The 23,342-nt window shown below is 34.5% G+C and overlaps 3 protein-coding genes across 3 annotated transcripts; 1 reads left to right on the top strand and 2 right to left on the bottom strand.

Moving 5' to 3' along the window:
• Positions 1 to 1,213: 1,213 nt before the first annotated feature.
• Positions 1,214 to 2,056, bottom strand: LOC133031235 (uncharacterized). Its single transcript, XM_061104689.1, has one exon. The coding sequence runs from the start codon at positions 2,054 to 2,056 to the stop codon at positions 1,214 to 1,216; it is 843 nt and encodes a 280-aa protein (XP_060960672.1).
• Positions 2,057 to 12,061: 10,005 nt separating this feature from the next.
• LOC133031234 (uncharacterized) lies at positions 12,062 to 12,583 on the bottom strand. The gene has a single exon (XM_061104688.1). The coding sequence runs from the start codon at positions 12,581 to 12,583 to the stop codon at positions 12,062 to 12,064; it is 522 nt and encodes a 173-aa protein (XP_060960671.1).
• A 3,949-nt stretch (positions 12,584 to 16,532) lies between these two features.
• LOC115722520 (VAN3-binding protein) lies at positions 16,533 to 20,225 on the top strand. The gene is made up of 7 exons (XM_030651749.2): positions 16,533 to 17,030; positions 17,299 to 17,424; positions 18,313 to 18,742; positions 18,829 to 19,062; positions 19,189 to 19,238; positions 19,529 to 19,586; positions 19,753 to 20,225. Exons 1-7 carry the CDS (start codon positions 16,707 to 16,709, stop codon positions 19,971 to 19,973), a joined length of 1,443 nt encoding a protein of 480 aa, XP_030507609.2. The 5' UTR covers positions 16,533 to 16,706; the 3' UTR covers positions 19,974 to 20,225.
• The last annotated feature ends 3,117 nt before the right edge of the window (positions 20,226 to 23,342 follow it).

Raw genomic sequence — 23,342 nt, 5'->3', positions numbered from 1 at the left:
TAAAACATCACCACAACACTTGATCTTCTCCATAACACCCCTCGGCTCACCATTATCCCAACAACTTTTAACAATCTCATAAAACAAAGGCTCTTTCAACCATGAATTTTCAAATCGAAAAACATGTCTCTTAGCAACCACCACTTCATTAATCAAAACTAAGTGTAAAGGAGTGTGATCCGAAGTAGACACCTCTAAATTAAAGAGCTTAGCCAAAGGGAAAAAATCTAACCATGATTGAGTCACCATCGCCCGATCAATGCGCACCTCCACCCAATCCTGAGTACCTCTACTTCGCTCCCAAGTGTACGGATAACCATAAAGCTCAAGATCATGTAAGCCACAATCCATCAATGTATCATTGAACCCGTCAACTAACCACCGTGGATAAGGATGACCACCTTTTTTGTCCTCTTGAGAAGTAACATTATTAAGGTCGCCTATGATACACCAAGGCAAACTTGACTTGTTTTTTAGCTCCCTTATAAGGTCCCATGTTCTTTTTCGTAATGATCTATTCGGCTCACCATATATTCCCGTCAACCGCCAATGCCCTTGGTCACTACCACAAACAACTACATCAATATAGGACAACCCATACTCTAGCACCTGAACATCCTCCTCTTCTCTCCACAACAACGCAACACCCCCACTCTTCCCTTGACAGTCCACCGCCAAAGCTCCTTCAAAACCAATCGCCACACGAATTCTTTCAACAATATCTTTTTTAGCAAGAGTTTCACACAAAAACAAGTAACTGGGCTTCTTTTGGACCACAAGATCCTTCAAGAATTGTTGAGCCCACGGGTTCCCAAGCCCATGGCAATTCCAGGAAATAATACTCATGATGATGGGTGGGCCTGTACACCATGGCCCACCTGTGAATCGTTTTTTGACCCATTAACACCAACATCCCCACTAATAGCTTTAGTCGACCCCCCCTCCACGTGAGCTTCAAGGCCCACACGCCCAGTACGTCTCCTCTTACTTTCCATTAACACAACCAAATCTTCCTCAATATTTGCATCATCATCACTTTCCATAAATTCAGAATTCTCATCTATAGCCGATTGCATAATCTCCCTCCCACTTTCCTTAATTATTTCTTTCTTTTTACTCTTCCCTAAAGTCATGGGATCATGATCACCAACATGGTCAACACAATCAACATCCATGATCTTTGGGATAGCCTTAACTCCATGAAGATCTTCAGTCACACGCCCCCCACCACCACGGCCAGCCGCCCACCACCCTCCTCGGCCCCACTCCGAAGCCACTTAGCACCAACTAGGTAGTTTTTCTTCTTCAGATCCGCCCGTAGCGCCGCACCATACGGTTTGACCAATTGATCAATAGGTTGATCAAAGCGTTTAGGACAAAATCTATCCGCATGCCCAATGATTCCACAAACAAAGCAAAAGGTAGGAAGATGTTCATACTTAAAATTCGCCCAAATCCAATCCCCATTCTCCTTGCAAAGTTTCATCCTCCTCTTTAAGGGTTTTTCGATATCCACCGTAGTACGAACACGCAAGTATTCTCTCCAAATACCATTAAAATTCTTAGGGTCCGATTTAACATACGTACCTATGTAAGCTCCCGCACTCCGAACCACCTTTTCCAACATGTATCCAGATTTCAAGTCATGAATCTGAACCCAGAAATCAAGCTTGTGAAGCGCCACTTCCTTAGGGTCTTCTCCCTTATTCAGACGATGAAAAACAAGAGGGCTTCGATTGAACGTCCAAGGGCTACCATCTATAACGGTTTGGACATCCAACTCATGGAAAAACTGAAAAAGATAACGATTCGTACCCAACTCCTTGATAAAAACACCCTTACCCGGCTGCCAAAGTGAAGCCATTAAGTGGCGCATTGCATCAAAGTCCACCGGTCGACCCGTCAGAAACTTCCCCACCAAACACCACCGATCGTCAAAAGTCGTCTCATCACCCTCATCATCTCCCCCAATTAGAACACCCGCTTCCTCATCCTCCAAACTAATCTGAGCGTACTGCTCATTCAAATCGAAATCCACGTGACTGCTCGATGCCATGATAACCAAAAGACAAGATCTTGAAGACAACCTCAAAAAACTTTAGAGAACTTTACCAACATGTCAATAAACAAGACTTTTTTAATCTCCCCGTAGATATTTAAAGGACCCATATTTTAATCCGCTAAAATATGAATTTCGATTTATATAGAATTATGTTTTATTTTTTTTTTCTTATTCACAATGTTTTACTAATAGAAACAAAAAATACAATACAATACTAGTGAATTCCAATTATTTAGCAAAATATTAGTAAGTGCAGCGTCCCAATCAAACAAAACAAGTATCTATATATCTATATATATTTATAATGGAGAAGTATAAGCCGGTGACATGACGCTCTAAATATATCTATTTGTTCTCTCCTCAATTCTCTCATTATTTTAATTTTTTTATTTAAAAAAAAAGTTAAAATATCTATCCATAATAATTTATATATATCACTACTACAAATATAAGAATTCGCGACGGTCCTAAAAACAATTTTTTTTGGGGACCGTCGCTGAAAAAATTATGTAACTATTTAAAAACGTCGGGAAAAATTTAGTATTCCCGACGGTTTAAAATCGTAGTAAATAAAATAGGCGACGTTTTTTAATAAAATACGATTTTTTAATGGACCCTTATAGGCATTTTAAACCGTCGCCTATAGTCCGTCGCCTATACTATAGGCGACACTTTTAAACTGTCGCCTATAGTATAGGCGACGGTTTTAAACTGTGGCTTATAAGGGTCCATTAAAAAAATCGTCACCTACTTCTCGCCACATTTCCCACTGCCCACCTACTTTTTTTCTATTTTCCACATGCCCACCTATTTATTCTCCATTTCCCACACCCTAAAATAAAAATCTTAGCTCTCCAAAACCCCACCCACGAATCTGCACCATCGCCCTCCTCTCTTGCCGTCTTCCTCCCTCTCTCGATCTCTCTTTCTTCTCATCTCTCTCGTCCATCGATCTCCACCCACCCCTCCTCCCGTCGGTCTCCCTCTACTCTCCGTCGCATACGTCGGACCACCACCACCTCTCATCGGTATCCCTCTCATCTTCGTCTCATACGTCGCACCACCACCACCTCCCGTCCGTCTCCTTCTCGCTCTCTTTCTCTCTCTCCGAGCTCGGTATAAATACATTTATTTATTGGGAAAAAAACAAAAAAATACAAAAAAGGAAAAAAAATTACAAAAATACTTTGGGCCGGCCCATTAAACATTTATACAGTCCATATACAAATATTTACAAAAATACCACATGCACTAAGCCTTCAGCTGTACAGAGCGAACCATGAAGATGAAAATACGCGCTCGTTTCAAAACCGCAAAACAACTAAAATGAAACCAAAACGAGAAAAATACAACTATTAATTCTGGCAAAAACAACTGGAAAAAAATACCTGCAATGATCTAAACTGAAAATGACGAAAAAAAAAATCAGAAAAACTGTGAAGAAACTGAAATTACACATTTGTTTTCTGTTTTATTCGATCAAAACAACTCCCCCTAATATCGAAATCCAAATTCATGAAATGTAGATCTGTAACAAAACGTATCCGGACCTCCCACCAAATTCAAAACAATGTATGATGTGAAAATTTTTAAAAAAACCTCATGAATAATACATCTACGTTATATACAGTTACATTTTGATTTATTTTTTGTTTTGGTTGCCTTATAGTTGCATTATCGTTTTATGATAGTTTATATATTATGCAAGAATTTAATTTGATGGGGACTAAGAAATAGTAGTTATACATAGTAAGTTTTGTGCAAATAGTTGCATATTAATTTTATAGTGAAATAACATATGCCAGTAGCAAAACTATAATAAAACTACAAAACAACTGTATGCAAGTGCAAATAGTTGCCTTATAGTTGCATTATCGTTTTATGATAGTTTATATATTATGCAAGAATTTAATTTGATGGGGACTAAAAAATAGTAGTTATACATAGTAAGTTTTGTGCAAATAGTTGCATATTATTTTTATAGTGAAATAACATATGCAAGTAGCAAAACTATAATAAAACTACAAAACAACTGTATACAAACTAAAATACAGGAAAAACTCTTTGAACATCAACATCCATGATAAATCTCATTGTTACCCATTGATGATATAAAAATGGACAGGAAACAACTAGATAAAAAACATATTAAAAAATACATATAGAAGGTGTAAAATTAATTGTTATTTTGGTCAGAAATTAAGTAATTACCTTTTTGAATAAAGAAATTATGTAATTTCATGTTATCATCAACGTTGAGATTAGAACCTCACTCGTCTTTTTCAAACCCACAGAATTAAAATAATATTTACTAATAAATAATAAATTGGAAAATTAATTTGTCACCTCACGCACACTATATATATACATACACACAAATCGTCTTCAATCACTGTTTTTTTCTCTATATATATTTTTTTCTCAGTTGACTGTAAAGAATCGACCAGAATCGGTTAGAGAGCTTTGGTTTTGGCGTTAATGGCCGAATCCAATCGACTCGGCCGATTGGCCTTGATCAGAGCCAAAAGATTTCCAAGTCTATACTTCTTGACCAGCGCAATCATCCTCTGCTCGATCTGCTACTTCGTCGGATTCTACCAACACTACAAAGGCGTCGCAACCTCCGCCGCCTCTGATGTCGTCTCCGGTTCCTCATGCATGCTAATGGAGTGTGTGAGTGGTATTTGTGTAAATAAAACACTATAAAAAGTAAAAAAGTAGTAGGGGCCGTGTGAAGGTATTGATGTAATATTGTTGAGTTTTTATATTTTTGATGTAAATATTCCTTATTTATTTATATACTTTTTATTTATTATATATATTTATTTTGTTATTGTCTAAATTTAATGTTATTTTAAAGTTAGTTGTTATTGTAATAAAATTAATTAGTTGTTTAATTTTAATTTAAGTAAAATTATAAAACTAATTTAGTTGTTTAACATATTATTCATATTAATTTTTCGTATCAAATCATACTATATTCTTTAATTCATATACATTTATAATTATAATCCTAAACCGTATTATATACTCTAATTGAGTTGTATTATTCATATTATTATTGTTGCTAAAAGAGATCAAAACTATTAAGCTGTTTCTAACTAATGGAGGTATACGTACGGTATGTAAATTTACTCTATATATGACTATGGAGCTGTTTCCCAATCTATATATGACATTAACAATTAATTGAAACTCAAATTTAATTTCCAAATTCAAATAATTTACGAAATATATCTATAATAATTAAATAATAATAATAATGACTATACATATATAAGTGAGCTCCGGTAATGACATCGATTTTAAAGTGACTATAAGTGAAATACAATAATAATAGTTATTTTGAAATTATATATATGATGAGTTTCTTTATAAATTTATTATCTTTTTTTAAATATCTATCCATATAAATATATATATATATACTAGGTGATTGTTACGTGCCAAGCCACGTAGTGTTAGTTTTATTTAATATTTTAGTTTTTTATTTTAATTAATAATTAAAATAGTATAATTATTTGAACGATTTGTTTTATAAAAATAAAATATGTGTCAGTATATTTAGTAAGTAAAACATAGTTGTGTTATAATAATGTATATTATTAATAGTAAAATGTACATTAATCTTCTAATTGAAAAAAGTTCTATTATCTCATTTCATATCTAATAATAGCTACACAACTATATATTTATAGACATTCACATTCTTTGCAAATTACTAATAAGTACCAATAATATTTTCATATTCTAATATTTTTTAACCTTCTCCTCTTGGTGGTAAAATTAAAAATAAAACTAAAAATAAGCACAAACATATAAGGTAAATACTAATTACAGCCATTTCATCTTTTTTTTTTTATTATTTTTTTAAGCCCAAGCCCAAAAATCTCTAAGCCAACACAATCAATCTTCTTTTATATTATCTTTTCTAGATATTTTATGTATATTTTTCTTTTTAAAAAAATAAATAAAAAAATTATTAATATTTATTTATAAATAAATAAGAGATATGAGAGGGTGACATGGCGTTTTAAAATCACTTCACATAACTTTATATCTTCTCTCTTTAATTCTCTCTTTTTTTAATTTTTTATTAGATTTATATATATTTATTTATTTTCTCATATTTTTTTATCATTTTATTATTATTAATTATATTAATTAATAATTTTGTTTAAGCTTTTTTTAATAAAACATGGATGCTTTTTTTTATATAAAATATTATATATATTTATAACATAAAATTATTAAGAGAAAGAAGAAAAAAATTCTTTCTATTGCAATCTAAAAATTATATTTGTGAATTTTTATATGTATCCATAAAAAATATATGTATAAAATATACTTTTAAATCAATTGTTTCTATGTTAAACAACAAAAGCATTAAATCTATAAATATTGTGATTTTTATTTTTCTCTCTTTTAATTAATTTTTGTTTTTTATTTTTATTCTTTATTAGTGTTATTTTTGAGAATTTAGAGCTTTAAAGAATTTTTTCAAGCTTTAATTTGATATTTTTTTTTTCTTGCTATATTGTTTGGAGTGAAAAATATCGTAAGAAAGCATATAACATTACAATAATTACAGTGATGAGGAAGTTGATGATGATACTATAGAGTCAAGCAACAACAATAATAATTTTGGAAGAGAAAGAGAAATATATTTATTTATGACAGAGAAAGAGAAATATATTAATTTTTGGAAAATTCTAAACTTAAACCGTATATGATCTCATCTTTCCCTAACAAATTCAAAGAAATAAGAAAAATTGAAGTATATATATATTTTGGGTACTTGATCATGGTTACGAATCTTCTCTCTATATATAAATAATAGATATGATGCGGTAATATAACGCTCTAAAATGGTTTTATTCTACTCTATTCTTTTTGTTGTTTTTTTTTTTTACATTTTTTTAAGTAAAACTAAATATTATTACTTACTTTTTTATTCTATTTTTTTTTTCAAATTTAAAAATATCAACTCACACATTTTTTTCTATCACCTACTAACTCTAATCACTGTCTAAACCTACTTATGTGTTTTCTCTCTCTCTTTTTCTGGAATACTTTTAGGAAAAGATAAAAATTACATTAAAATTTAATAATGTTACCTTAAGAAAATATATTATATTATTCAAATAATAGTACATTAAAAAATAGTAATGATCACAAATTAAAAATAATGATCAATTTTTTTATTGGTATCGTTAAATAATTATTTTAATTATTTATTACATCAAGTTTGGTAACAATATTATTTTTAGATATAGAGATAACACAACAAATAATGGCTTATTTCATGAGAGAGAATCACAACAAGATTTTTGAATAAATAAAGGTATAAGTACCTAATATTTTAAATTTATAAGTAGCATAAATCTAATAATATTTTTAGCAGTATAAGTACTAAATTTTATAAAACTGTAATTTTTTTTCAATTTTTTTAGTACATAGAATCCGTTATTATCTTAAATAGGATATATATAACACCCAAATTCTAATCGTTGGATCGAGTTGGCCTGAATTTACATCTAATTTCTCATATTTTTTAAAAATTTATATGGAAAATGAATAAATTTGAAATTTAATTTAATTTTATTATTTAGTTATCATCAAATAAAATACATAATTAATTTTATATATATAATTAAAAAAAAATTAACATCCGCCGTGAAGCGCAGGTTATTTACTAGTACATAAATATTCCAAAAAAAAAATGACAAAACAATAAGTTAGAAAATATAGATATTGTTGAATATAAATAAGAAAAGTTAACTATAAAATTTGAAGAATATTATCAATAGTAATGCTACAAATACTATTCAAAAAAGAAATTCTACAAATAAATCACATGTATAGTGTCACGTACTGGAAGAGATTAAACAAATATTAAATTTATTTTTTATTTTTCTTTTTTCTTTAACGAAACATTAAATAATTATAAAGGAATTGGCAAGTTATTAGCTGTGAGAATTAAAGAACAGAGTGAATGGTTTATTCTCATTTATTGAATTGAATAAGAGATACAGAATATATATAGAGCAAAGCTCTTGATACAAAGGGACAGGAAACAAAATTCTGGTATAACAGAATAACAGAATTGATGCAAAGAAAAAGAACACGTGCCTAATTACACTAACAACCTAACTGAAATAACAATCAAGCTAAGGATCCTAATAGCCCCTCTCAAGGTGGAGTGTATAAATCTTTGACACCCATCTTGCTGACCATGTTTTTGAAAGGAGCTGGAAATAAAGCTTTGGTGAAGATGTATGCTAGGTTGTTGTTGGAGGAAACGTGCAACATTTTGATTGTCCCTTGTTGAACCTTTTCCCTTACGATATGGCAATCGATATCTACATGCTTGGTGCGCTCATGGAAGACTGGATTTTTTGATATGTGTATTGCAGCATCATTATCACAATAGAGGGTGGCAAGTGTGTTGTGGGCAATGTGAAAGTCTTTTAAGATAGCAAGTATCCAAGTTATTTCACAAGTAGCATGAGCCATTGCTCGATATTCAGCTTCAGCTGAAGATCGAGAAACAGTGGCCTGTTTCTTGGATTTCCAGGATACTAATGAGTTGCCAATGAACACGCAATAGCCAGAAATTGACCTCCTAGTGTCAATGCAGCTGCCCCAATCTGCATCAGAGAAGACTTTGATATTGAGACTTGTTTCTGCGTAAGCAGAGACATGAGACTCGGATTTGTTGGAAAAAAATAATCCCTGACCAGGGGTGGTTTTAAGATATTGCAGAATTCGTTGAGCAGCAAGCAAGTGAGGTTTCCGTGGAGATGCTAAGTATTGACTTAGCCTATTAACTGTGTATGAGAGATCAGGTCGCGTGATGGTAAGATATAAAAGCTTGCCTATGAGACTACGATAAGTAGTAGGATTGGATAAAGGTTGTCCATCAGTGGAGCTCAATTTGAGATTAGGCTCCATTGGGGTAGAAACGGGTTTGGAACCAAGATAACCGGTTTCATTCAATAATTGGAGAGTAAAAGGCCTTTGAGAGATGTAAATTCCAGTAGGTGATCGACTCACCTCTATGCCAAGAAAAAATCTAAGTTGGCCAAGGTCTTTTAATTTGTATTTAGCATTCAGAAATTTTTTGAACTCAACTGTTGCTGAGGCATTGCTACTAGCAATGACAATGTCATCTACATAGATGAGAACAGCCATGAAGAGTTTGGGAGTGGATTTACGGAACAAGGAATGATCAGATTGGGATTGAGCAAAACCATTAGAGATTAAGGTAGTGCTTATTTTAGCATACCATTGTCTCGAAGCCTGTTTAAGACCATAAATGCTCTTTTGGAGTTCGCAAACTGCATTGGGGGGAAGTTTGGTGGCAGGTTTATAACCTGAAGGAAGTTTCATGTAGATTTCTTCATGTAAGTTGCCATGAAGGAACGCATTGTTTATGTCCATTTGATGGAGTTCCCAATTTTGTATTGCAGCAAGGGCAAGAAGGATTTTCAAAGTGTTGAACTTAGCAACAGGTGCATAAGTGTCAAGATAGTCAATGCCATATTTTTGAGTGTAACCTTTGGCCACTAATCTGGCCTTGAGCCTATCTACTGCCCCATTGCAGAGATATTTTATTTTATATACCCATTTACATCCAATGGGAGTGTATCCAGGAGGTAAAGAAACCACAATCCATGTGTGGTTGTCTTCTAAAGCCTTTGTTTCAACATTCATGGCATTGTTCCATCTGGGATCTTTGGCAGCAGCAGTGTAATGTTTATGCTCAGTAATGGTATAGGCAGAAAGTATAGCTTGAAGAAACTGAGGAGATAGTTTATGGTAAGACATGTAGCTCTGTATGGGGTGGGAGGTGGGATCTGTAGTGGTGTCTACAGAGCAGATGTAGTCTTCTAAATGTTGGGGTTTTGTGATTTTTCTGCCAGTTTTGGAAGTTGTAGTGTTTGGAACTTTGGTAGGGATTGGTGCACTGCTGGTGGGATATGGAACAGTAGTGGGAGGTTGAGATGAAGGGAGAATAATGGTGTGAAACAATTGATCCAATTATTGTGTGTTATTATATTTGGGAAAAGGGAAAATTGTTTCATGGAAGATAACATTCCTTGATTGAAAGATAGAATTAGTTTGCAAATCAAGGAGGGTGTAAGCCTTCATTCCAGAAGGGTAGCCAAGAAAAACACAGCTATTAGCTCTTGGAGAAAATTTGTGACGATTTCTGTCAAGTGTGGAGGCATATGCAAGGCATCCAAATGTTCTAAGGTTGTCATAGGATGGCTTTTTGTTATGCAATAATTCAAAGGGAGTTTTGGTATGGAGGACCTTTGATGGTGTCCTATTGATCAGGTAAGTGGTTGTGTGAATTGCATAAGGCCAGTAAACCAGAGCAATCTGAAATTGGAAAACGAGGGATCTAGCCACATTGAGAATGTGTTGATGTTTTCTCTCCACAACTGAGTTTTGCTGTGGGGTATCAACACATGAATTGTAATGGAAAATACCTATTTTGGTATAGAAATTGTTGATATTAAATTCTTTGGCATTGTCAGATCGTATTGCTTTGATTTTGGCTGAAAACTGAGTAAGAACCAAAGAATAAAAGGCAAGGATAATGGTTTGCACTTCCCCTTTTGTTTTCATCATGTAAGTCCATGTATATCTAGACTTATCCTCAACAATGGTGAGGAAATATCTGAAGCCTTCAAGGCTAGGCAAGTGAAAGGGACCCCAAACATCCATATGTACCAAGTCAAAGCAATTTGCAGAAAAATTATTGTGAGAAATAAAAGGGAGTTTCTTTTGTTTTGCTTGATGACAGATGGAACAATGAGAGGGATGTTGTTTATGAAAAGAAAAAATGATCTCTTTATTCATTCCTTTCAATATGCTTACAGATGGATGACCGAGGCGATTGTGCCAAAGGTCATTGTGTTGAATTACAGTATAAGCATTACATTTATTGTAAGGTAAAGGAGTGGAACCAGTAGAGATTGGGGATTGCTTTAGAATGTAGAGCTTTCCAATCTTGTTAGCCATCCCAACCTTCGAAGTCACTAGGGGTGCCTGAATAAAACAGTGCGCATTAGTGAAAAAAATGAAATTATTGTAATCTTCAAGATATGATTGGACAGAAAATAAATTGTACTTGAAGGAAGGAACATATAGAACATTGTTAAGTTTGAGTTTCTGGTTTATGATGACAGTGCCAGATTTAATAATGGGAATAAGGCTACCATTTGGTAATATGACATGCTTTGGATGAACCTGATTATTAAAAGAAACAAATTGCTTTGAATCATAACAAATGTGGTGAGTAGCACCACTATCAATAATCCAAAAAGAAGAGGAAAAAGAATGAGTACCAGCAAGATTAGTTGCTGCAACAACAGAGTGAGTGTCTGATTTCGAGTTCTGTTGTTGAAGCTGCTGACTCAAAAAAGAGATTAGTTGCTGGTAATGTGCAGTGAGATCAGGTGGAGGATTAGTAAGAGTTTGGCCAGTTTCATTGCATGAAAGATGAGTAGTAGAACCAGAGACAGTACTGGTCTGATTAGCCTGAGGAGGTTGTTTGGATTTGTCTGACTTGTTCTTGTCACCATAGCCAGGGGGAAATCCATGGAGAAAGTAACATTTGTCAACAAGATGACCAGCCTTGTGACAATGAGAGCAAGAAGGCCTGGGTTTCTTGCTTCTTGGTTGATTAGGTGGCTGAGTAGCAGCAGTAGCCATAGGAGGCAAAGTAGAACCAAGGGTTCTTTGGCGCTCTTCTTGAATAACCATAGCAAAAACTTTGGAAATAGAAGGTATAGGTTCAAGAAGAAGGATTTGAGCTCTTACCGAGTTGTAGGATTCGTTGAGTCCAGTGAGGAATTGAAGGACCTGATCCATATTTTAGAATTCTTGGAGGCGTTGAAGAGCACCACAAGTGCAATTTGCAGATGGTTAAAATTACTTCAATTCATCCCATAGAGACTTGAGTTTTGTGAAGTAAGAACTGATGGACTAATCTCCTTGCTGCAGACTATGAAGTTCGGCCTTGAGCTGGAAAATGCGTGGGCCATTTCCTTCATTGAATCGATCGACAAGATCATTCCACATATCAGATGCAAGGTTAAAGAACATGATGCTTTGTGCGATTTGTGGAGAAACCGAGTGAAGGAGCCATGACATGACCATGTTGTTGCATCTGGTCCAGGCACAAAAGGATAGATCTGTGGGATCTGGTTTGGGAAGACTGCCATCAAGGAAGGCAGTCTTGTTTTTGGCAGCAAAAGCCATGGTGATTGCTCTACGCCAGGATTGAAAATTAGATCCTGTGAGAAGAGTAGATACAAGCAGAAGACCTGGATGATCTCCTGTGCTCAAGAAATAAGGACTGGAAGGATCCTCATGAGCAGGTCGATCTCTGGTTTCTGTGTTGGCTTGAGGAGTAGGAGTAGAGTGAATCTCAGGATTGGGAATGGGATCAGACGAAGTGTCGCCGTTCTCATCGTTGACAGAGCTCCTTGTGTTGTGTTTGGCCATTGATGCGTGAAGAAGAAGATGATCTTAGAGAAAGATCAGAGAAGAAGATGAAAGCGGAAGCGAATGTATCAATCTGATACCATATTAGCTGTGAGAATTAAAGAACATAGTGAATCGTTTATTCTCATTTATTGAATTGAATAAGAGATACAAAATATATATAGAGCAAAGCTCCTGATACAAAGGGAAAGGAAACAAAACTCTGGTATAACAGAATAACAGAATTGATGCAAAGGAAAAGAACACGTGCCTAATTACACTAACAACCTAACTGAAATAACAATCAAGCTAAGGATCCTAATACAAGTCAAGGCGAATAGTCTATGCATAAGTAAACTTCTAATTTGTCTTACCAATCAATCTACATCCCAGCAGCCAACTTCTTTACCATGAACGACAATTTGATTCAACTTCAAAGATGCAATTGCAGTCCCACTTGGAAACTATCACATATAGCATGCATGAAGTTTAACATGCAACGAAGAGAATTTTTGAGGCAAAGACAATGACACTAGTAGCATCATGCACCACATTACTCACAATAGCGGCCCTAGAACCTCCCGTGAAACCAGCATCAACATTGATCTTAAATCGACCTTCAAGGAGGCAACGACCATTTCACTTCAACCCTCTTAACTTTTATTCCAACAGTGGCATTGGTTTTTTTATTCTCATTCAAATTAGGCATGAAAATAAATAAGATTTTGAACGTACTGTGCAGCTCGTTGCTAATCAACGAGATTAATGAAAAACGTGATTAATTAAAGTTTGCTTATTTAATTAAAAACATAAAGTAATACATATATAAAATTTCGAGATCCCGTTACAAAATACATTTACAAAAATTTGCTATTCATATACAAAAGTTTTGTCGCCTAGCGACTATACAGCGAAAGCCTTGATGTCCCAAAGATCGTACGCTCCAGGCCTAACCGCCCCGACATGTACAATCTTCACCTGCTCGTTCTCACAGCTCCTCAACTTTAGCTTTGCCCTTACCTACACATTAAAATAGCACTGTAAGTTGACAGACTCAGTAAGAAAAATATAACATAAAACATACTAATATCCCGGTTATAATCTGGCGCTCATACACCTGCGAATCCAGCCTATACTCAGTACTCTAGTCGTACTGATGTGGTAGCAGACAGGGACAGAGGCAGAAGTTAAGAATAAGGGGGGCCAAAAGATAAAATAAATAATTAAGAGGGGCCAAATACATAATTTTTTGAAAAAATAAAATTTTTAACATTAAATTGCTTTATAAATTTCTTTTGTCCAAAATTTTAGGAGGGGCCATGGCCCCCTTTGGAGCTAAAGTAGCTCCGTCCCTGGTAGCAGATAACTCATACTATTTGATAGCCTAGCATATATTTGTTGGCATCTCGGTCCAACTCTATGTACTCGTCACCGTTGCCCTGATATGCTAATCTGATGGCTATAGATTTGCCTAACATATATCTGTTGGTATCTCGGTGCAACTCTATCTACACCTCACCGATACCCTGATGTGTTATTCTGACGGCAACTAACATGTACGCTAAACATGTATAAACATATGCATATCATTATACTAATCTTACCTCAATTCCAAATTCAGGTGTGCCGGCCAACCTGAGTGGAACAACTGCTCGGCGAATTACAGGCTCCTAAATCACATCAATATCCAGAAGGATAAGTGATACGCTAAATCACAACCGAGACTTAGGTTTTAAACCAAAAACCTATCTACTGCAACTCAATATGGCAATACTCTATAAACTAGCAGGGAATTAACCAACCAAAAACCTGAAAAAACTAACGCAAATCAACAAGCTGAATTTTTCGGGAACTCTGCTGCAAAAACCGGTTACCCGGTTTTACCCAGAAAACCCAAACAATTCCAAACCCTAACCAAATTGATTCCAAACTTAACCAAACTTTCCATACCTGCATAATATACCCCAATAATCCATTTCCAAGCAATAAAACAACTACCCAAGCTCAGAATCTGAAATCACCATTAAAGCTTCAAGTTTGAGTTCTAAAACTCCAAACTTACTTAACCCTACTAACAGCCACTAAAACAAGCTTAATTCAACATATGTAAACATAATCAAGCTCCAAAAAATAACCATAAACAATAACAACAACTACAGCAACATAAAAACCAAAATCATGCAAAAACTCTAAACTTAAAACTCAAGAACTAAGGAGGAAGTTGCTAGAGATTTACCTTGAGTTTGGAAACACCCAAAGCTTGCTGAAAATACTAGAATTGCTGAAGAAAAAATTAGAACCCTAGCTGGTTCTATGAGGTTCGAAGGAGAGAGAGAGAGCTTGAGAGAAAAAGTGATCTTTGATGATATTTGATTTTTTTTTTTTTGTAAAATGAGATAACTATAAAAATTGTTTTATTTAATTGATAACATATATAAAATCATATTTATTTACTTAACATATGTCCACTAAAGGATAAAACACCAAAAAGCAAAATGACTATTTTGCCCTTCCCACACTATAAATCATAAAAGGTCACTTAGGGGTATTTTGGTCAATTCTAAATTCTCAACTAATCCTGACATTCCCAATGTCTAACTACAATGCCCCGCTATACTAAAAATACTAGGATGTGATTTTAGTAGCCAAACACCACGTTCCAATATTGCCGGGCACAAAACATGCAAAATTATGAAATTCCATATATAACATATAAAATGCATTCCAAATTCAAATAAATCATCATAAGTTAGTAATTTAAAACTAATAATTAATTTTCATAATTAAACCCTAATTATCTGCTAATTTTTAAATTAATGCTAAGCGGTCTTTACAATTTTCTAGTATTCTCTATTGATTGAAAGAAGTCGCAAAGACTAAAGTAAATTTAATTTAAACTTTTACCATTAATTATGAAAAATAAAAGAGAAAAAACAAAGGTAAATACTATTTTGGACCTTGTATTTTGTAAAAGTTACCAATTGGACTTTCTGTTTTGTTAAATGACAAAATAGACCCAGTATTTTCTAAAATTATACAAATAGGACCCTGAACTGATTTTTTTGTCAAAATAAAATTTAATATTAATCTGATCTAAAGGTGTCATGATAAAACTTAGGGGTGAGCATAAAATCCAGAGAACTAAAAAAACTGTTCAAACCGACCTACCGAACACCGTTGGAACCGAAATCGACAAAACTAAAAACCGAAAAATCGCTAACGGTTAAAACTGCCATTGAACGGTAGGTTTTTTTTTTGGTAATAAACTGACCGAAAAAACTGAAACTGACCGTTATACATATAGATATATATTAATTTATTAAGTTTTTTTTTGCATGCATTATAATTACTAATAATATACTAATTTTTTTATTAATATTAAAGTTAAAAGAATAAGATAATTAGTTTTTGAACAATTAATTTGTATGTTTGTAGTTGTAAAATGTAGAATAATGTATTTATAGAATAATTTGGATCATTTTTTTTAAAATAAAAGTTCAGTTTGGGCGATTTAAACCGACCAAACCGAGGTTCAAAACGATCGGTTTTAAAATAGGTTCTGGATTGGTTGATCGGTTTTTGGATTGCACCAATTCAGACCGAAAACTGAATTTTGGATTTTTATCTATATAAAACCGACCAAACCGACCGATGCTCAACCTTAATAAAACTGTACTTATATTTTTTTATATTTGTTCGTGTTAAGAATTATCTTCAAGTTAGTCATATTAAAAAAAATATTGTCGAAAATTAAGCTTAAGGTCTTATTTTTACTATTTTAGAAAATACAAGATCATTTTATCATTTAATGAAATAGAGCGTCCAATTAGTCACTTTTGCAAAACACAAGGTCCAAAATAATATTTACCAGCAAAAACGAAGCAACTTTTACAAGATCAAATAAAAACGACAATTATTCTTGTTGGACATAAAATAAAACGACATTTTGGGGACATTAATTCCGTCACTCGAGTCAGTTCCACTCCTCTCTCTCTCTCTCTCTCCAACAGTCCCACTCGCCTCTATAAAGCGCGGACCTTAACATTCACAGTTACAAGACCATACTTAACCTGCGCACCACCACTCCCACTACCACCACCATTAAAACCCGGAACCAGTTTTACCTAAACAAAGTACTACTTAAATGGAAAAGGCCAGTACTGAAACCTGGAGACCTGACCCGGTTCACACATCCTCATTGTTCCGGCCACCGGAGACTCCACGAGAGCCTATGGAGTTTCTCTCACGCTCTTGGAGCGTTTCCGCCCTGGAAGTATCTAAAGCCATAGCTCCATCTCATATGGTCCTTTCTAAGACCATGGGCGGCGGAGGAGGTGGTAACGGAGCAATACCGGAGGACATCGCCGGCGAGATAGAAGAAGGTGGTGTTACTTTTTCCGGGAACCCGTTTTCGTTTGCTTCTTCGGAAACTTCTCAGATGGTTTTGGACCGTATAATGTCACAGTCGGTAAGTATTGATGAAGATGGTGATGAAGAATAAGAAGACAAATAAGTGGGATTTTATCTTTAGTTTTTGTTTTTAACTCTATTTATATCGTTGTTGTTTATTTTTGTCTTTGTTAGCTTTCTTCTGGGTTTTGGTTTTTTCTGCAAATTATATAATAATACTAATAAAATAAATTTTCATCAAATTTTTGTTCATTTTCCAAATTTCCATTTCTGGGTCGTTCTTATAATTTTAATCGGTTCACTCTTTTTCCTTTTTGTTCTCGCAGCAAGAGGTATCGCCTAGAACTTCAGGCAGACTCTCCCATAGTAGTGGTCCTCTTAATGGAACCCAAAGCTGTGGTTCCTTAACAGACAGTCCACCGGTCTCACCCTCCGAAATCGACGATGCCAAGGTTTGTTGTGTCATTCTCTTTTTGGGTTTTCAACGGTGGCCGGACTATGATGATTGTCTCTTTCTTCTTCTTTTTTTTTTTTGTTGTTTCAGTCTGTGTAGCTTTAAAAGCAGGAAAATAAAACACCCAAGTCTCTGACGCGCTCAGAGAGCGGTCGAAACATAAATCACAGCTTTCTCTCTAACCAATACGCACACACCTGGACAACGTCATACATAATTGGTTTTAATTAAAACCAATTCACAGCTCTGTACAAATGGCTTAATGACTTGATTAAGTTTTTTAATTAATAATACATCTTCATAGACTCCCTTACCAATAAAAACAAACTGGGTTCCTTCATTAACAAGTAATAAATTAGTCTTATTTGTTGTTGGGATGTGTTTTATTTTAATTATTAATGGGCAGAAGACTATGAAGAAGAAGGAGAAGAACCAGAGTCATAGTTTCCAATCGTGTAGTGTGTAGAATCATGAGATTGGTCCCCTCCACTCCTCCAACCACATGGCCACACCAATAAACACTAACTGAGCTGGTTTTAGTAACGCGCAGTAGACTGTAGACCACCCCCAAATATTGTCCTCTCTGTCATTTTGGTGTTTTTTTTTTTAATTATATTTTTTTTTACCAAACGACACTGCCACGAGAACTTACCTGCGCTGAATGCTCATCTTCGGTCTTACTTCAGTCTTCTATTAATAGCTCATCATTAAATAGCAAAGAACCCATCGTTTCATTCCATTTTAAAATTGTTCAAATATAATATTAATATTTCAATATTTTGTTTTTGTGTGGTTGTTACATGAAACTCATTTCCCGATCCTGCTTGCCCAGCTTGGGCCTCTCTCTATTTGTCCAATTTATATTAGTTATTTGTTCTTTATGCAGTTTTATCGTTCTACCAATCATTTAAATACCCAATACAGAGCTCCGGCTACCGGTCCCGCTGGCGGTGGAGTTTCAAACGGAGGTGGGAAAACAGTCGGTAGGTGGCTCAAGGACAGGAGGGAGAAAAAGAAAGAAGAAACCAGAGCCCAGAACGCCCAGCTCCATGCCGCCGTTTCCGTAGCTGGAGTCGCCGCCGCAGTGGCCGCCATAGCTGCAGCCACCGCAGCCTCATCTGGGTCCGGGAAAGATGAGCAGAGGGCTAAGACAGACATGGCCGTGGCCTCTGCAGCTACCTTAGTCGCTGCTCAATGCGTAGAGGCAGCCGAGGCCATGGGCGCCGAACGGGAATACCTTGCCTCGGTCGTTAGCTCAGCCGTTAACGTACGTTCTGCCGGCGATATCATGACTTTAACCGCCGGTGCGGCCACTGGTGAGGATCGTATATTTTGAGTTTTGGAATTGAAAATTCTTTTCTTAAAATTATATTTTACTAAAATCGCCCTGTGGTTTATACAGCTCTGCGTGGCGCGGCTACTTTAAAGGCGAGGGCATTAAAGGAAGTGTGGAATATAGCGGCTGTTATTCCGGTGGAGAAAGGGATAGGAGGAGGAGTTAACGGTGGTAACGGTAGTAACGGTAATTCCAACAGTAGTTTCAGCGGTGAACTTGTTCCTGAGGAAAACTTTCTTGGTATTTGCAGTAGAGAATTACTAGCCAGAGGCTGTGAACTCCTCAAACGAACCCGTAAAGGTAAATTTGGTTTAGCTTAATTAATTAAAGTCTTTTTGGTGTCCCAAATCATATCTTGAATTTCGCATGTTTAAGTTTTTTTGATTCATTCAATGACAGTCTTTTATTATCTTAATCTGAACACAGGTGGTCTTCATTGGAAAGTTGTGTCGGTTTACATCAACAGAACAAACCAGGTAATTTTTTTTTTCTAGTCACATGGTTTACTGTATTTGAAATTTCTAGCCAAAATTATTTGAGCATCAGTAGGGACTTTTGGGGTTGATTGAGTGGTTTGTGTGAACTTGATTGTTTGAAAAGGTTTCCATATGCAAGAAAGAAAGGAAAATAAAAAAGAAAAGAAAAGAAGAGGGTGTGAGTATGATTGAAGGAATTGGATGTTTTTGTGTCTTTAAATTTTGATTTTGATTTTTCTTTTTCCCTTTAACAAAAGCATTAAGACACTTTGGAACTTCTTTTTGTGCAGGTTATGTTGAAGATGAAGAGTAGGCACGTTGCTGGGACCATCACAAAAAAGAAAAAGAGTAAGTTCTTACTGCTTTTGTCTTTCACTAATAATTTTTATGAAGCAGAAATGGAGGTGGGTCTTGTTCCATTTGGGGATTTGTGAAAGTTCTAAAGTGGATCATTAAAGCTTAAACCAAAAAAGAGAAAAACTCAACATGGTTCTTCTTTTGTAAAATTTTGCAGATGTGGTTGTGGAAGTGATTAAAGATATGCCGGCTTGGCCTGGTCGCCACTTGCTTGAAGGCGGTGAGAACCGGCGTTACTTCGGTTTGAAAACTATCACGCGTGGCGTTGTAGATTTTGAGTGTAGGAACCAAAGAGAGTATGATATTTGGACTCAAGGTGTCTCAAGGCTGCTTTCCATTGCTGCAGAAAAGAACAACCATAGACATCATAGAGCATGAACTGAACAACAGCACAATTCTACTGCTATTGTTCTTTTTCAAAAATTAGAAGGAAAAGCAAAGCATAGCAGTTTGGCTAATAGGATCTTTTGTGTTATTATTACTGTTATTGTTATATAATATAATATAAATAGTCCCTTTAACATCATAGGTGTTTTTAATGTTTTTCTTGGGATGGTTTTTGATTTCCTTTTGTAAAGAAGGATGATGATAAATTAAAAGGATATATATTTATAAGTTTCTTCATCCAAATTGGGTCTCTTTTAATCTTGTGGGAATACATATACTATGCTTTTTGTTTTTGAATAATAAAGTGAAATAGATGAGCTACTAAAGTTAGTGACACCATGTGATCCCAAGTCCTTGTCCTTGTGGAAAGAAAAGAAGTATCTTGGACTGAAGGCAGTCAAAAGAGAGTGAGAATACCCCATTTGAGACTAAAGAAAAGAAAACTATACATATATATTTAAGATAAAGACATGGCCCTGATTCTCTGTGTTTTGTTTATTCTTTTGTTGAGTTTTAGTTTTTGTCCTTTAATTGGTTTTTGGAACTTAGTTTAAGGTTTTTGATGATTTGGTGAGATAAGGAGAGAGAGATATGATGATTGTTTTTTATATGTAATTTTATTTTCCACTTTATAGAATGGAATACATTTGGATTAAAGTGTATCAGTGGATTATTATTACTAATGACAGCTTGGTTAACATAATAAAGTCCCTATTCAGAATTATTTAATTACTTAATTGTCAGAAAGTGTGCTTATGAAACTAAGTGCTGCTGTTGTTGCTTAAGATGCTTTGGTACAGTTCTAGTAAACATGAATGAGACAAACTCTGATATGCTTAGCTGAATAAACTGAACTCTTTTGAAACTGTTTAGGGTTCTAATCTATTTTGTTAAATTATAAAGTTTCAATATGTAAAAACGACACCCAAAAGCTCAAAAACATTTTATGCGTTTTCTTGATTAGTGGGATTTTTCTAGGGATGAGTCCAACTAAATATGCAGTGCTTTTGTCTTTAATATTTTATATATGTGTGTATATTATATAGTTTAATCAGTTTTGCTATACTTTCAAATTGTGAGATTGTAGGAAATTTGTGTAGTAGATCCCTTTAAAGAGTTGTTTTTGTAGATTTTTTTATTAGTTTTGGTATTCATGAGAGTTTTTGTTAGAGTTTTGACTCAAATTAATTTTGTTTCTATATTTGGTAATTATTAGAGCATCTCCAACCGGCATATATGTATATATGCTGTGGTTAATGCTCTAAGGAGACTCCAATCGATATACTATTTTGAGGTTTTTTTTTTTTTTACAGTGCACGGTATATATGTTGTGTACTGTAGTCACGGTATTTTTTTTTATATATATTTAATTAATATTTATATTAAGAATTGTTTTATTTTCACACTTTAAAATAGTTTTTTTTTTGTACTTTTACGAAATTTTACATAGAAACCCTTATAGCAATTAACGGAGCAATCTAAATTGCAACAAAAATCCGCATAGCAACCCACATAAGAAACTACCGGAGAAACTCAAACCGTAAATGTAAAAAACAAAAGTTAAAAAATAAGTATATGAGGTAATTTCCCTAAATATTGTATTTATAAAATTAAGAATTTATTTTTAAAAAATTCTACAATGCACATTTCTAAAAGTGATGTACGAATGTACTCTTATTTATTTCGACACCCGACAAACTTTTTTAGTCTTTTTTTTTATATAGTCGTGTATATTATAGTTATTTAATTTACAAAATTTTGAAAAATTCAGAAAAATTTAATACGCCGAAAAACAATGCACATTTTTAAAAGTGGCGCACTGATATACTCCTACCTGTTTCAACATTCGAGAGACTTTTTTAGTCTATTTTTTTCATGGTCGTGTACATTAAAGTTATTTAAGACATCCTGCAAAATTTTAACAAAAATTGAAATATTAAACATGTCGAAAATAAAATTTAAACTTTCTGTCGCGTGACTCTTTTATATGTGTGTGTGTGTGTGAGAGAGAGAGAGAGAGAGAGAGAGAGAGAGAGAGAGAGAGAGAGAGAGAGAGAGAGAGAGAGAGAGAGAGAGAGAGAGAGAGAGAGAGAGTGTGTGTGAGAGGAAGTAAGTTGTAAAAAGAAAGGTGAGTATAAGTTTGTAGTGTGATGAGAGTGAGGAAGAAGTAAATGGTGTATTGGGATTTGGGTGGAGAAATTGAGATAGTGAGTATTTAATTTTGAGTTATAAGTGAAATATATCTCTCTTTGTGAGTTTGGTAATTTACCAAACCGAGTAAATTTATTTGCTTTGCTTCTATATTTTTCCGTTGCACTTAAAGTTATTATTTTTCTCAACAAGTGGTATTAGAGCCAAGGTTCAGATCAACACAGAAAAATGTCAAAGATAGTGTGTTCTATAAAATTTGAGATCAAGTGTTTTGATGGGAAGAACAAAATTTCAGTTATGATAGAGCACGGTGAATAAGCTAATTAAGGAGAGGGAAAGTCTTCAGAAGCTACTTAAAGGCCATGATGAGAACATTAAGACCCTAGCCAAGGACCTGGCCGAAGAGAAGGAAGCCCGTGCCAAGGATAAAGAGACCTATGAATTAGTTGGCGCAAAGATCTTCTATGAATTCGGGAAGGCCAATCGGGAAAGCAACTTTGGGTATCTCAAGCTAAAAGATCACGACGCTCTGATTGGGATGTGCCAAAGTCTAAAGGCCGAGGAGGATGCCAATGAAGTTGAAGAAGAAAAATTGGTCAGAGAGAATACCAACGGAGGTGCTAGTGGAAACGCCGAGCAGACTAAGGCGGTTGATCCCAACTTCTCGATTACTCAACAAGACGGATCTTCGGTGAATGACTATCCCAACCCTACAACCCTGATGGACTTCTGAAGGCTTTCTTTTTTGTTTGGTCTAAAGGCCATACTTTTTGGAAAATTTAGCCAACTAAACAGTTTTTAATGGCTTTATTTTTCTTTTTATGCAGACATATGGCTGGCCGGACAACTTTTAATCCTAGACTTTAACCTTTTTATATCTGATAAAGCCATTTTTATTTTTGTATATATATATATATATATTTAATTCTTAGATTTTGCTTAATTATTTTCACATGCTTCTTACCTATGTTGTAAGGGTGTAGGTGTCCCCTAAGTGACTCAGCAGACTTTAAACTCTTCGTCACTTATAAATTAACCAAAGTATTCCATAGCAGCATGTTCGGACCTTATAACTGGGTGGACCTTTTTGTATACATGTTAGGTAGTTCAGTGACTTTTAAAAATAAATCACTAATTTTTGCAAGGAATCATATCAAATCTTAACACAATTTGAATTATAATGAATCGCTTTATTCATTTATGGCTAAT

Source organism: Cannabis sativa, chromosome 9, assembly GCF_029168945.1.
Source record: "Cannabis sativa cultivar Pink pepper isolate KNU-18-1 chromosome 9, ASM2916894v1, whole genome shotgun sequence".
In the NCBI taxonomy this organism is placed as follows: domain Eukaryota; kingdom Viridiplantae; phylum Streptophyta; class Magnoliopsida; order Rosales; family Cannabaceae; genus Cannabis; species Cannabis sativa.
The sequence above is the reverse complement of the archived record's forward strand: the minus strand, read 5'-3'. Positions and strand labels throughout refer to the sequence as shown.

Excerpts from the sequence above, each read along its gene's own strand:
- LOC133031235 (XM_061104689.1), bottom strand. The coding sequence starts at position 2,056 with ATGGCATCGAGCAGTCACGTGGATTTCGATTTGAATGAGCAGTACGCT.
- LOC133031234 (XM_061104688.1), bottom strand. The coding sequence starts at position 12,583 with ATGGCCAAACACAACACAAGGAGCTCTGTCAACGATGAGAACGGCGAC.
- LOC115722520 (XM_030651749.2), top strand. The coding sequence starts at position 16,707 with ATGGAAAAGGCCAGTACTGAAACCTGGAGACCTGACCCGGTTCACACA. Across the intron at positions 18,743-18,828 it reads AACCGCCGGTGCGGCCACTG|CTCTGCGTGGCGCGGCTACT; the intron begins GTGAGGATCGTA and ends TGGTTTATACAG. Across the intron at positions 19,239-19,528 it reads ACATCAACAGAACAAACCAG|GTTATGTTGAAGATGAAGAG; the intron begins GTAATTTTTTTT and ends CTTTTTGTGCAG.